The 13337-nt window shown below is 39.6% G+C and overlaps 1 protein-coding gene across 5 annotated transcripts in view; it reads right to left on the reverse strand.

The window, feature by feature from the left end:
• The window catches only part of Ppp2r3a (protein phosphatase 2 regulatory subunit B''alpha), a 136159-nt gene that overhangs the window by 70728 nt on the left and 52094 nt on the right, over nucleotides 1–13337 (reverse strand). For all 5 annotated transcript variants that reach the window (XM_076918040.1, XM_034484018.2, XM_076918041.1 and 2 more), the window contains one exon: nucleotides 5919–6022. In XM_076918040.1, coding sequence (XP_076774155.1) covers nucleotides 5919–6022 — 104 coding nt within the window. The remainder of the gene's footprint in view (nucleotides 1–5918; nucleotides 6023–13337) is intronic.

Below are 13337 nucleotides of genomic sequence, written 5' to 3' on the forward strand. Positions count from 1 at the left end.
AGCTTCCCTGCAGAGAGAAGTAGGAAAGAAGTGTTGTGGTGAGGAGGGCAGCATGCACAGATGCCTGGTGTGAGAGTCAGACAGCATCTGGGCAACACAAAGTGTAGAGGTAGTAAGAGGAGGGGCATGTGTGAATAAAATCTAAGATGGCCTCTTCTGTATCAAGCCAAGACCTTGCTCCACAGAAGAATTTTAACTCAGACAGTGACATGGTCAGATGTAGCTTTCAAAAACAGTAAGTCTGAGCTTGACACTGGCAGTGTGAGCCAGAAGGGGCGACACTGGGTAGACTGAAGGAAAGGACCGGGTGCTTTATAGGAGCATGGAGTGAGAAAGGTGCAGCTCTAGCCAAGACCATTAGTGCTTGGATTATAGATGGGAATACTGGAGTCCTGAAGGAATTTCCCACAAAATGTTCTGGACAACTGCTTCTTGCTGTTTTTTACTGTACTCTACAAGTTCTGGGCCTTATAAACCCATGGTGAGACTGCTAGGGAGTCTTCACAGACTTCACTGCTCATCCAACCTTTCAGTAGACAATTCTACAACAATCTTTGATTATTCAAGTCTCTTACTCAAAAATGTACAGTATGCTACCACTTAAATGCATAAGTTTAAATGCCTTCCCACCCATCTTACTACTTTGCTAAATGAAACTACCACTCCAGGCAGCTGGTCTGCGGCATATGCAGTTTGATCTTTCTGTTGCTCTCATGCTGTTATGTTCTTCTTACGGTCTAGTCCTTTCTGATCTCTGTAGTAGCGATGTCAGTTACATGTGCTACTGTACTGCTGGCTTTATGTTTCCTCTGTGACAAGTAAAGGGCAGATAGTTACAGCTTTTTAAGTGTATACCTAGAGAACACTCTCAAAGTGCTAATGACCTAACAAACACAACACTGACTTTGTTTTGAGCTACAGTCAGACCTTTATTTTTATTCTTACTGCCCTCACCATTAGTTAAATAAATATACATTATAAAGGGAGATTAGTACAATGGGTGCTAATAAAGAACACCTCATAGGACTGGAAAATTGATGGAATAATAGAAAAAGTGATGAGGTTTATAAAGAGAAGCATTTTTATACATTTTAAGAAAAGGATTGGAGTGTGCAATCGATGAGAAAATAGTCTTAAATGACAAAGTCAAGTTAGGCTTTTTTTAAAAAAATCAAAAATCAAAAGCATGAAATAGAAAAAGGTGATTTATAGTTTTTTGTTAATATTCTAGGCTGATGAACTCCATAAGGCAAGAGATTTTTAAAATGAAACTTTAAAAAACACCATAAAAACTGAAGAATGAAGGCAGGCATAGCTATTCTAAACTGACTATATGCTTTTTAAGGCAAGTGTTGTTTTATTAGTGACAAATGACTAACTGATATGAACCAGAAGAGAAAGTAGAGCAAAGCTAGAACTTTATTTTGATTCAAGAGGAGTTCTGCCCCAAAGTTGGTGCTCTAGCAATGTAATAAAAGGAAGTGGAGCTATGACTTCTCCCTAAAAACTGTCCTGGCTCTAAGAGCAAGTGTAGATATGCAATGGGTAGCAACACGGAGACAAGAGGGGGCAAGAAAGAGGGGAGAATCTTAAGGTGCTCATTCTAAAACCAAGCCAGAGGCATTCTGGCAGCGGCTTCTGACTTCTCTGTTTAACTTCAGTAGTAACAATTCTACACAGCTCTCATGAACAGAGCCAGCCAGGATGCATGCCTGTATCAAAATATTTTAAATCTATGTTCTCACCTTCCAGTTATTCTTTGTGCTTGAATACTTTCTGGACTTAAAATATAGTATCTTATATTGCAGCTCAGGCTACGCAGGAGTTCATAGCAATCTTCTTCCAACAGCTTTCAAAGTGCTGGGACTACAGGCATGAGCCCTTATGCCTAGCTTAAACATTTTATATAAAATGCATAAATTGCTTTCTGTGAAGGGTGAAATTTACAAAAAATTTAAAAACTCAGATCCCTTTCCTAGGGATGGCACCTCAAACCATCATTCACTGAGTTTTCCTAAATACTCAGACTTGAGCCTGCCTTACAGAATCTGGCTTTTAAATGGCATTTTAAGAGGAGCTCCCACTAGAGGGCACCCAAACCACTTTAGTAACTGACAATGTACACTCGTTCAGTACGACTCTTCCCACAGAGGGATGAACAGTTGCTTGTGTGTGTAACTCTGTGAGCAGTTTTCTGCAGACTTGCCCATCATGACTTTTTGTTCCTTTACTTTCCTGAGAAGTTGTTTTTCCTCAGAGACGGCAGCTCATTTCAATGGATGGGTACGACTGCGGTGGCTGTTACTGCTGTGCTGCTCTCCCCTCTCTCTGAGTCTCAACTAAAAACTGGCTGTGACTCTCCCAGTAAACATGTAATCAAACTGGACACAAGCTGCCCTTTGCTACAGTCGGCCTCCATTACGCGCACTGTCCTAGACTATTAAAGACATAATATCAGCAGATATATTTCCTCTGTTTGGATATGATATCTCTTCTGCTAGACTATTTCCTATTTATTTTTAATCTCCAGTTTGTTTACAGCTTTCTCTTAACCAACACTCACATCTTGTGCTTTTCCTGGACTGCTAGGTAGTTTCTGACCAACAACAGTGAGCTCATTGACTAAAGAAGCCTCTGACAAGGGCTGTGTCAGTTATTTACTCCTTTGAACTCTAGTTCATGTTACAGGTGAGGACTTTTCAGGGCTAGGCATCTGCCCGAATAAAGGAAGATAGTTGAAGAAGCCCAACCATCTATACATTTTAAATTCTTAAATCTTACTACTGGTTTTACATACTAATTAAACCCCAAATTCTCAGTTCAAATTCTGATTTTGCTACTGGGAAAGGAAAAGACCAAGCTGAGTTCCCTATTATATTTGTTTGTTTTTAATGACAGGTCTGTCTACAGTCCTGACCGGCCTGGGGCGTGCTATGTAGACTGTGATGGAAGGTTCTTACCATTCAGGCCTTAGGATCTTTTCCTGTTCCTGGTTCTAGAATACCAAGGAAAGGGACACAGGAGAAGTTGGGATGAGGGGTAGAAATGATATAAATATAGTACTCATGTATAGCATTCTCAAAATAATTTTATTAAATAAGAAAAAAACCATCTCAAGGACAAGTGCGTCTTCCTCTGTTAGTGTATGCTGCTTATTAGTGCATTTTTCCATTTTTCTTTCTTTGTGCTACTTCTAGCTCCAAGGAAGTCTCTTACTTTTACCACTACTTATATACACATTTAAAAAGGAATCTTCTTTACATTTTATCAGGCTGTTTTTCTCTGCTGTAGGAGAGATGGACTAGTGACTCTGTAGTGTCATCCAGATCACCGGTATATTCTCCTAGGGCTCTTAAATTCCTTGGTATCTGAACAACTCAGAACCAATACAGGAATACAATGGCTAAACCCCACTGGGACAACATGAAGTAACTGTAACCTTTGGCTTGAGTGTAGTTCTGTAAAGAAGTTTATTGATAGTGTCTTGACACCCTTACTACTTCAGTGCTAATACAATAAAGAAAGAATGTGATTTACCGTTGGAATTTTAAGACTAAGACTGCACTTACTAACCATTTACTTTGTTTTCAAATTATCACACAACTAAAAGCCTTGGAGGAGTCTGAAGGATTTAGATTCTACTGATACTATGTATGTATTTTAAATAAGTGGACAGTATTTCCATTTTACTAGGAGGAAGGGTATGTAGGCCAGAAAAAGCAAGAAGGACATGTGCAAAGAAGGGTTATCAGTTAAATGGGAAGATTGGCTATGCTGGCTAGTTTTATGTTAACTTGACACACAAACTAGAGTCACCTGAAAGGAGGGAACCTTGATGGAGAAGAGGCTTCCACAAGATCCAGCTGTAAGACATTTTCTTAATTAGTGATTGATGGTAGAGGGCCTAGTCCATTGTGGGCGGTTCCATTCCTGGGCTGGTGGTCCTGGGTTCTATAAGAAGGCAGGCTGAGCAAGCCATGGTAAGCAAGCCAGTAAGCATTACCCCTCCATGGCCTCTGCATCAGCTCCTGCCTCCAGATTACTGCTTTGCTTGAGTTCCTGTCCTGACTTCCTTCTATGATGAATAGCAATATGAAAATGTAAGCCAAAAACACCCTTTCCTCTCCTACTTGCTTTTTAGTCATGGTGTTTCATCACAACAATAGAAACCCTAACTAAGACACTGTCCCTATCTCCTAAATTAGCAGTTCTCAACCTCATGACCACTTCGTGTGTTTGTGGGGGTTGCATATCAGATATCCTATATAATAGATATTTACATTATGGTTCATAACAGTAGCAAAATAAGTTAGGAAGTAGCAATGAAACAATTTTATGACTGGAGGTCACCAAAACATGAAGAACTGTATTAAAGGGTCACAACATTAGAAAGGTTGAAAACCACTGTCCTAAATAGTGTTTTAAGAAATAACACCTAGGGGACTGAACATACCTCTGTTGGTAGTTTGCCTAGCATGTATAAAGCCTTGGGTTCAGTCATCAGCACTGCATACGCCCAGTGTGGTAGTAATGCACACCTGTAAATCCCTGAACTTGAGAAACGGAAGCAAGAAGGACAGAAGGTCTAAGTCATCATTAGTGAGTATGAGCCCAGCCTGAGTTACGTAAGACTGTCACCAAACAGAGGCAGGTGGATCTTTGTGAGTTCGAGGCCTGCTTGGTATACAAAGACAGTTCCAGGACAGCCAGGGTTGTTACACTGAGAATCATTGTATAGAAAAACCATTTATCTATATAGCTATATCTGTAAGAATGCAATGATTTTGATAAATCAACTGGATATAATTTTCCATTTGATATTTAAGACTGTAAGTATATTTTTCTTTTTAACATTTATTCTGGAGTGTGTGCAGGAGTGAAAGGGGGGGAGGTAGGGGTAAGGGGGAGGGTGGTGTATTGCTAGGGATGTGTAGGCACAGTGCATGTGTGCTGTGGTGGCTGGAGGACATGCACTTCCTACCTCATTACAACTCTTTATTCATTTAAAGCAGCATCTGTCACTGAACCTGAAGTTTCTACAAGACTGGATGGCAATGAGATCCTGCTATCTCCCTGTTTCTGTGTCCTATGCTTGGGTTACAGGTACACACAACCATTCCTGGCTTTTTATGTGGGTGCTAGGGATTTGAACTTAAGTCCTCATATTTACAATCTTATCCATAGAACTCTAGCCTGAAGATAAGTTTTTCTTGTGATACACATGGTTCTGCCCTTAAAAGAGAATCTTTATTTACTTTTATCATTACTATTGGATTGAAATTCTGACTCTCTACTTTTATAGGTAAACCAAGAAAGAAATGGTCAAATAGCTATTTAAAAGTATTTCTGCAATTTGTCTTACTGTTTAAAGATACTATATTAAAAACTAGAAAAAACATTATATGTACTGGTGTTCTGTTTGTATGTACCACATGCATGCCTCGTGCCTGAGGAGGCAAGAAAAGAAGTTTGGATCCCAAGAACTAGAGCTACAGAAGGCTATCAGTCATCATGTGGATGCTGGGAATGAACCTAAGGTCATCTCAAGGATCTGCCAGTGCTCTTAACTGCTCAGACACCTCTCTTGCCCTATTTTTGAGACAGGGTCTTACTAGGTAGCCCTGACAAGCCTGAAATAGCTATGTAGACCAGGCTGGCTTCAAACTCACAGATCTGCTTGCCTTTGCCTACCTAGTGCTAAGATTAAAGGAATGTGTCACCATACCTGAAATTATTTAAGGGCATAAAAGACAAAGTCTTATGGCAAAGAACTTGTAGGTATGAAAGGTAATGAATCATAAAATTTTCCTTACTGAGCCCTAAGATGCAAAGAAAATGAATAAACTAATAAGATAAATAGCATTTATAAGAAGCACATGATTTGTTGCTAGCCTCAGAATGACTGTTCACATACTTACTTTTTCCACATGGTGATGAATGACTGTGCTGTCACAAGTCCAGTCTTCTCTCCTCCTGCAGCCCTGAACATGGGGGCTTTCCAATAGAGTGGACAGCCACAGACCTGCAAACAACAACAACAATAACAATACCAATAAGACAGAGTAAGCTAAGAGAAGGGAAGAGATGACATGACCAAAAGAAGAGACATGGACTTTTACCCGTCATGCCACAGTGAAGTAAGGGCTGTGGGGTCAATGAGAGAGGAGAGACAGAAGGAGGGAGAGTGGTAGAACAAAACAGAGGCCTACATGTTTAGGGAAGCAAGTGGAAAGCCATTTATTCTTTTTCCAAGGTAATTCCTTTCGCAATAATAGCTGCAAAAAGTCAGCATCTCTTCCTGTTACTCTTACATTATATATTTTCTAACTTCTAGAAAAAATTACTAAACTTCTGTTTGTATATGCTCTTCATTTTTTGAACAGAAAATGCAGTCATTTTTATTATCGGGTCACTTGCTGTTAAAACATTCTGCTGCTGAGTTACTTATTTCTTCTTGCCTATTGTTAGTAAGCTCCAGGTTTATAAATTAATAACAAACCCACGAAAACTAAGCTAGAAAAGGACTGTAGAGATGACTAGTGGCCGAGAAAGCACAGTGCTCTCGCAAGGGCCAGTTTGATGCCCAGCACCCATATTTGGGAGTTCCCAACTGTCTATAACTCTAGCTCCAGGGTCACCTGATACCCCTGACCTCTGAGGACACTTGCACCCCCCCACACACACTTTGATATCCCACCTCTCCTGAAAACTCTTGGCTGTGCAAGGAAACAGTTATAAAATCCATTTAAGTGGTTATAATTTAAGTAAAAGATAAAAGGTAAGAAACAAAATACTATCATTTATTTATATGTTAGAAGATCAAAGGTAATCTTTTTATGCATTATAAAATTTTGTGCATTATAAACATTTTAGTAAGAACTTAAAACTTAAGACCCTGAAAAGCACCAGCTTTTCTTCTCCTTAATAAAATGTTCTGCCTTAATTAAAAATTATCCTTAAATAGTATCTATTTATTCTTGTAAGAAAGTTTTTACAAAATTAGCAAATTTTCCTTAATCATTAACACAGAAACAGTAGTAGAGAAAGATTTCAAGTCTTTCTTCTACACACACATTGAGAGTGTATTCTCAGTCTAGAACTCTGTGGAAGGGGTTACATGTTGTTAGAAGATAAAGAGACTTTCACCGTACATCACTGTCCTGCAGAGGGAGGAGTTTCCTCTGGAGGTAGACTAGATGTGTATCTACCGTGGGTCTAGGGGAAGTCACTCCTGGCATGAAACTCTGCCCAGGAGCTCTGCATTGGCGCCTGAGGAACATCTAGCTGGACATTATCATGGGAGATCCCAAGACTGCTGCTAGTTCATGCTAGAGATGAAGATGTGGAAAGCCAGATTCAAGCCAACGAAGGTAAAAACAACAGGCAGAAATAAAGGATGGCTGCCTCCAGGAATAATGACATTTATTTCACAAGCAGAATGGAATTTAGGGTTTCTTGGAATAAGTGTGGTGGTTCTAGTGAGGAAATGGTGACTTGAATAGTCTTCGGATACTGGGAATGTCATCCCCTTTGACTGAATGTGAAACTTCAGGAGAGACACACATTGATCAGAAAGTAAGGAAAGTGACACATAACTAGCTAGTCTGCTCAGCAGAGTCAACCCTGCCAATAAATCCAGTGACAGATGTTGCAGGCTAGAGCTTCTTACATCTATAATTTAAGACTGCTTAAGTCCAGAGGTTGAAAGCTTCTACTAAGGTCAAGAATAAGAAATAGTATTGCTTAGCAAACAGGCTATTTTTGTCGATTACAGAAATTATGACTGCTATGCTACAAAGTTCAGGTAAGATACTTATGGTAGGTAAACTATCAAGTCTACCTCCCTCAATCCCAGCTCTCTTTTCATGCACACTGCATTCTAAGGAAATGCTCTTAAGTAGCCTCTTGGCTGGGAAAGATAAAAAAGTCATCTTTATTTTGGCTGTGGGGGAGCCACAGATACAAAGCACAGAGAGAATTGGAAGTTTTCCTAGTTTGGTTTAATTGTTAATTTGACACAGCCTTGAGTCATGTGGGAAAAAAGCTTTGACTAAAGAACTGCTTAAATCAAACTGGTTTGTGGGGATTGTCTTGATTATTAATTAATGAACGAGGGACCAGCCTACTGTGGGCGGCACTATCCCTAGGCAAGTGATCTTGGATGATATAAGGAGGCTTGATGAGCACTGACCAGACAGTGAGCCAGCAAGTAGTTCTCCTCAGGGTTCTCGCCTCTAATCCAGGTACTTGCCTTGAATTCCTGCTCTCAGTAGTCTCTATGATGAACTCTGACTTGAAAGTGTAAGCCAAATAAACCCTTTCTTTCCCAAGTTGTTTTTGGTGAGAACATTTTATTACAGCAGTGAAGAAAAAAAATAAGAGCCAAAACAGATGTGTCTTGCCAAAGAATTTGAAACTCTAACCACTGGAGTCAATTAAGAATTTTTCCATCACTAGAAGAGTTCAAGAATTTTCCAGCTTGATATCAGGAGAGTGATCAGCTGGAAGCTGAAACCCTTCCAGGAGATGCATGCTTATCACCTTTTGTAGAGTGACTTCTACTATTATTTGGCTAAAGGAACATATGCTATACTCTCAGATCAGTGCAACACTTTAGCCATCACCAGGGAAGAAGCTTCTTAACGTAGATAGGAATTAACACTAGTGAACAGTGTGCAGAGTGAGAGACTTTGGAGCATACTGTTCTGCATGGGATCTTGATCTTGATCTTTGATCTTGTCTTGATCAAAACCCTCAGCTCATGGCTCAGGGATCTACGCAGAGGAGGGAGCAGGGAGATTTTATGATCAAGAGGTAATCTATGGCTTGAAGAAAACAGGGCTTTCAGATACAATAGGATTGATGCACACAGAACTCACAGAGAGTATGGAAGCACACACAAGACCTGTACAATTCAAGCCACATGGAGTCAGCACTGAGATGGGGAAGGAGACACAGGGTTTCACCCCTAACCCAGATTGTATTTGCAACTGATACCTGCTGGCAAAGGGAAAACTCAGTTTTCTCCAATGTTACTGGGTATGTCAACCACACTCCAGGGCAAGAACTACATCTAGGAGTAAATAGCTGGCCAATGCAAATGAACTCCATTGTTTTGGGACTTTTGTTACCTTTTGGCATTTTTTGTCTTATTGGTCTTTTAGTTGGTTGTTTTGACTTTCTGTGTGTGTGTGTGTGTGTGTGTTTATTTGAGAGATAGAAAATATATAAGGTTGTGGGTGGGGTCTGGGAGGAGTTGGAGAAGGGCAAAACATTAAAATATTGCATGAAAAAGAATTTTAAATAAAAAATGTGCAGAGTAGAAAAATAGAAAAAAAATTAGTAGCTGAAAATATTGAGGCAGAAAGACATAAAAATAAAAAGTCCTGTCTGTAAGTGAGGGGAGAAAAGAAATCTTTTCTTTCTATGATTGCTGTTAAAGTGCAGGTATGTCAGCTTATAAGAAGTAGTATAAGTCACCAAGACGTTAATACATGAACTCATTATGATTCGAAGGCAAAATCCCAAAGATAAAATATAACAATGAAAATGCTTTGAAATAGATTAGAAAAGGTCATCTTTTCTCAAAGTACCTGAGTACCCAAGTGTTAGGCAGCAGAAAAGTATCAGGCCCTAGCAGACAATGTCAAAGGAAAAAAAACGGGTAAAATATTGATGGTAAGGCTGTGGACCTGTACTATGGCTATTTTAAAGAAACACATGGTTGGCTACGTGTACTCAAAGTAAATGAGTCAGGGTGAAGGTAGCCAGGAGATCAGGAAGGGCTGGGGAAGTAAGTAGCATACATCTGAGAGCACCTAATGGGGTTTTTTGTAACATAGGAGAGAATGAACCAGTCTGAAGATTTTGTTTTTCAGAAAGACAACAGGTGTTAAGTGATACAGAAAACAGCTTTAGAAGAAGCAAAAGAATGAATATGGTAATTAAAGTCATTTGAGTAAAGAAAACTAGACTAACACCTATTATTTAATCTAAGAATGGCCAATAACAATAAGAATCTTAAAGCAAGGTTGTTCTGATATGCACAGGAGATTATTTACTATCTACCATGTTGTTTCAATGTGTTACAGTGTTCTCAAGGCTGTTACTTCATGGAGTGTTCACATGATTTTCCATGCAGAAGAGTAGGTATTTTTATTTTTTTATCCTACTTTGTAGAAGAACTGAAGTACAAAGGTGCTCCCCTATAAGTCACAAGGCACAGTTGGTCCAGATGGTGCTATACCCACCTGAAGAGAGGAGCGGGGGTCGGGGGTTGCTTCTCAGTAGCCAAATGAGAGTTTCCTTCCTTTCCTTCAGAGTATATCTCTGACAGATGCTTTTCTCTCTGTTGCTCAGTTCCTATGTCTATATTACCCTCTTAGGATTATTTTAGAATCATTTTTTCCATCATCATTTGAAGGAGTGTGAAAATATTATAAAGTACACCCTGAAAATGTAACCAGGAATTAATGGACATTAAGTTCTCTGTGGCTACGTGGGGTCTAAGATGAACAGGCTCAAGGAGACCAACAGATGCTGATTGCACAAACATGGTTTTCTATGCACTTAAAAACTAACTCCAGTCTTTATAGCTACACTTAAGCGCCACTAAGAGTGGGTTACAAACATAAGCTGATTTTCTAAACATTTTTATAAACTCCAAGAACCCATAAACATTCATTTACTACTCTGACAATCTCCTACCTCACTGTTCTTTAATGGCAGCCTCTCTTCTCCCTTTCCTACATTAACCTGCTGTAGGACAATGGGCAGTTAGTGCTAGAGACACAGTTGACTGCCTCATGTCCAGAAAAAAAAAGGACTAGAGGATGTTCAAAATAAACACAATTTAGTTAAGTGCTAAGAAATAGGAGCCAAGTAAAAGCTAGGTTAAATAAAATTAGGTAGCTGGAAGAAACACATTTTTAAGATAAGTGGTTTTAAGATAAAGAGACAGGGCTGGAGAGTTGACTAAGGAACATTCTGCTCCTGCAGAGGATCTGTTTTATTCCCCGCACCTACATCAGATACCTTACAACCACCTGTAACTCCAGCTCTGAAGGATCTGATGCCCTCCCTCCTCTGGTCTCTATGGACACACACACACACAAACCACAATAAATACTAAGGAATAAACAGGCAAAATTTAATAAAATTAGTTGATACAGTGTAAAAAACAAAACTAGTTCAAGTACAGCTTTGCCTATAGTAGTCTCAACAACCAAAGAAATGTAAGTAAAACAAATGAATATAACCATGACTTTTATTTTTGAGACAGAGTTTTGCTTTTAGCTCATGCTGCACTTGAACTCAAGACTGTGTCACTCAAACTTCCTTAATGGTGGGATCACAGACATGTGCTATCATGTCTGGTTCAAAATAACTTTTGAAGTAAAAATATATATACCTCCTCATTTTATTTTATCTTGTTATCTAAGCTAACAGTTAATGTCTAAGAACAGTTAACACAAAGATTTGGCTATCTTAAAATTAGTAATATATATGTAAGACGGCTTCTGTGCCATATGATTATTAGCACAAACAGTAAATTCGTTAGCTGAATGCTTAACAAAGAAAAACAAACTTGTTTTAAAAACTCCTCCAAGGTGATGGCTTCGATATGGGCAACTGTCTGTGATAGCACATATGGACTGATACGCACATCATGTAACATGTAAAGTCCTTCCCTTTGGTTCCCACCACCAAAAAACCCTTCCCTGCCTTCACTCTACTCTGTCTACTTGTCTGCGGAGCAGGAAAGTGCTACTAAAGGACAAGGGTGGGAGAGCCAGACCAGCAGGCTGCGAGGAACAGGCTCAACAGGCAGGTTCCTTAGTCAAGGGGCTGGTAATATTCAGAAGAAAGAAGAAAAAAGAAGAAAGAGAGAGAGGGGAGGGGGAAGAAGAGGAGAAAGAAGAAGAAGGAGGAGGAGGAAGAGGAAGAAGAGGATGAGGAGGAAGAGGAGGAGGAGAAAAGAAGAAGGAGGAGGAAGAGGGGGAGGAGGAAGAGAAGGAGAAGGAGGAGAAGGAACAGCAGCAGCAGAAGTAATGATGATTATTTTAGGAATCTTTATTCAAGACAGGACAGGCTGCAGGCCTATGGCCATGAGGTTCTCATTGCCAGCATGGGCTTTGTATTAGTTATTTCTCTACTGCTGTGATATAGTGCCATGACCAGAGCAACACACAGAAAAGTTTATTTAGGCTTATGGTTCAAGAGGAATAAGAGTCCGTGATGGCAGAGTGCAGGCATGGTGGCTAGGGGAACAAGCTGAGAGTGTAAATCTTGAACCTCAAGCAGGAAGTAGAGAGAGTGAACTAGCAATGATGGGAAGGTTTATGCTCTTAAAGCTCCCTTCCACAGACATACTTCCCCCACAAGACATACCTCCTAAACCTAAACAGCTTCATCAGTTGGGGACTTAGTACTCAGATGCCTGCTTTCAAAGGACTGCTTTGCACTGTCCTGCTTTCTGTTTATAGCCGTATAGATCACAGGGTTTTCCTTCTCCAATGTCCATAAAAATGTTCTGAGATTTAATCTGGTAGACATTTTCTAGCTGCTTCTAACCTATATGGTGGTAGTTCCTGGAACCTGTCTCAGACTATGAGGACACAGTTCATTCAAACCACTGTAGAGCTCTGTAGACACAGGGCACCCAGCTTCCTATCTGAGACAATTTCTCCTCATCTGCACATTTGACGCATTCCTACTTAAAAAATTAATCATTTGGCAAGTATGCAGTCAACATCTGATAAAAAATTCTGAGAGGTTCTAATAAATTTAATTATGAAGACCAGTGTGTGAGTATGCATGCACGCGTGTGGATACGCATGCCCATGTTAGAAACCAGTCTTTTTATTTAAAAACTGTTTTGACTGTTAACCTAGCTAATCCAGATGACTCTCTTACTCTGAAGCTATCCCTGCTTTGCACTGTCCTGTCTTTCTATATAGCTAGTATAGATCAATGTGCTTTCCTTCTCCAAGGTTTATAAAAATGTTCTTAGTTTTAATCTTGAAGACATTTTCTAACTGCTTCTAACTTATCCGGTGGTAGTTTCTGCAACCTGTCTCAGGGCCTGGTTCTCTTTTTTTATGGTTAGCGTCTATAATGCTTCAAGACCCTTTCTTTATAGATACTTTCCCTAGTCTCTGGAGTTCTGGTTCAACAAATTACTTCCAAATGAAGATTTTACTTATCCTTGCTAAGTTTTCTATTTTCTATTTAGATCTGTAGTTTTAGCCTAGTCAAGGAATTTACCATCTTCAGTCTGTCATCTAATGCAATAGCTATCACTCAGGGAATTGGGTAAAGAAACTCAACACCCTAAA

The sequence above is a fragment of the Arvicanthis niloticus genome, chromosome 21 (genome assembly GCF_011762505.2).
Source record: "Arvicanthis niloticus isolate mArvNil1 chromosome 21, mArvNil1.pat.X, whole genome shotgun sequence".
NCBI classification, from domain to species: Eukaryota; Metazoa; Chordata; class Mammalia; order Rodentia; family Muridae; genus Arvicanthis; species Arvicanthis niloticus.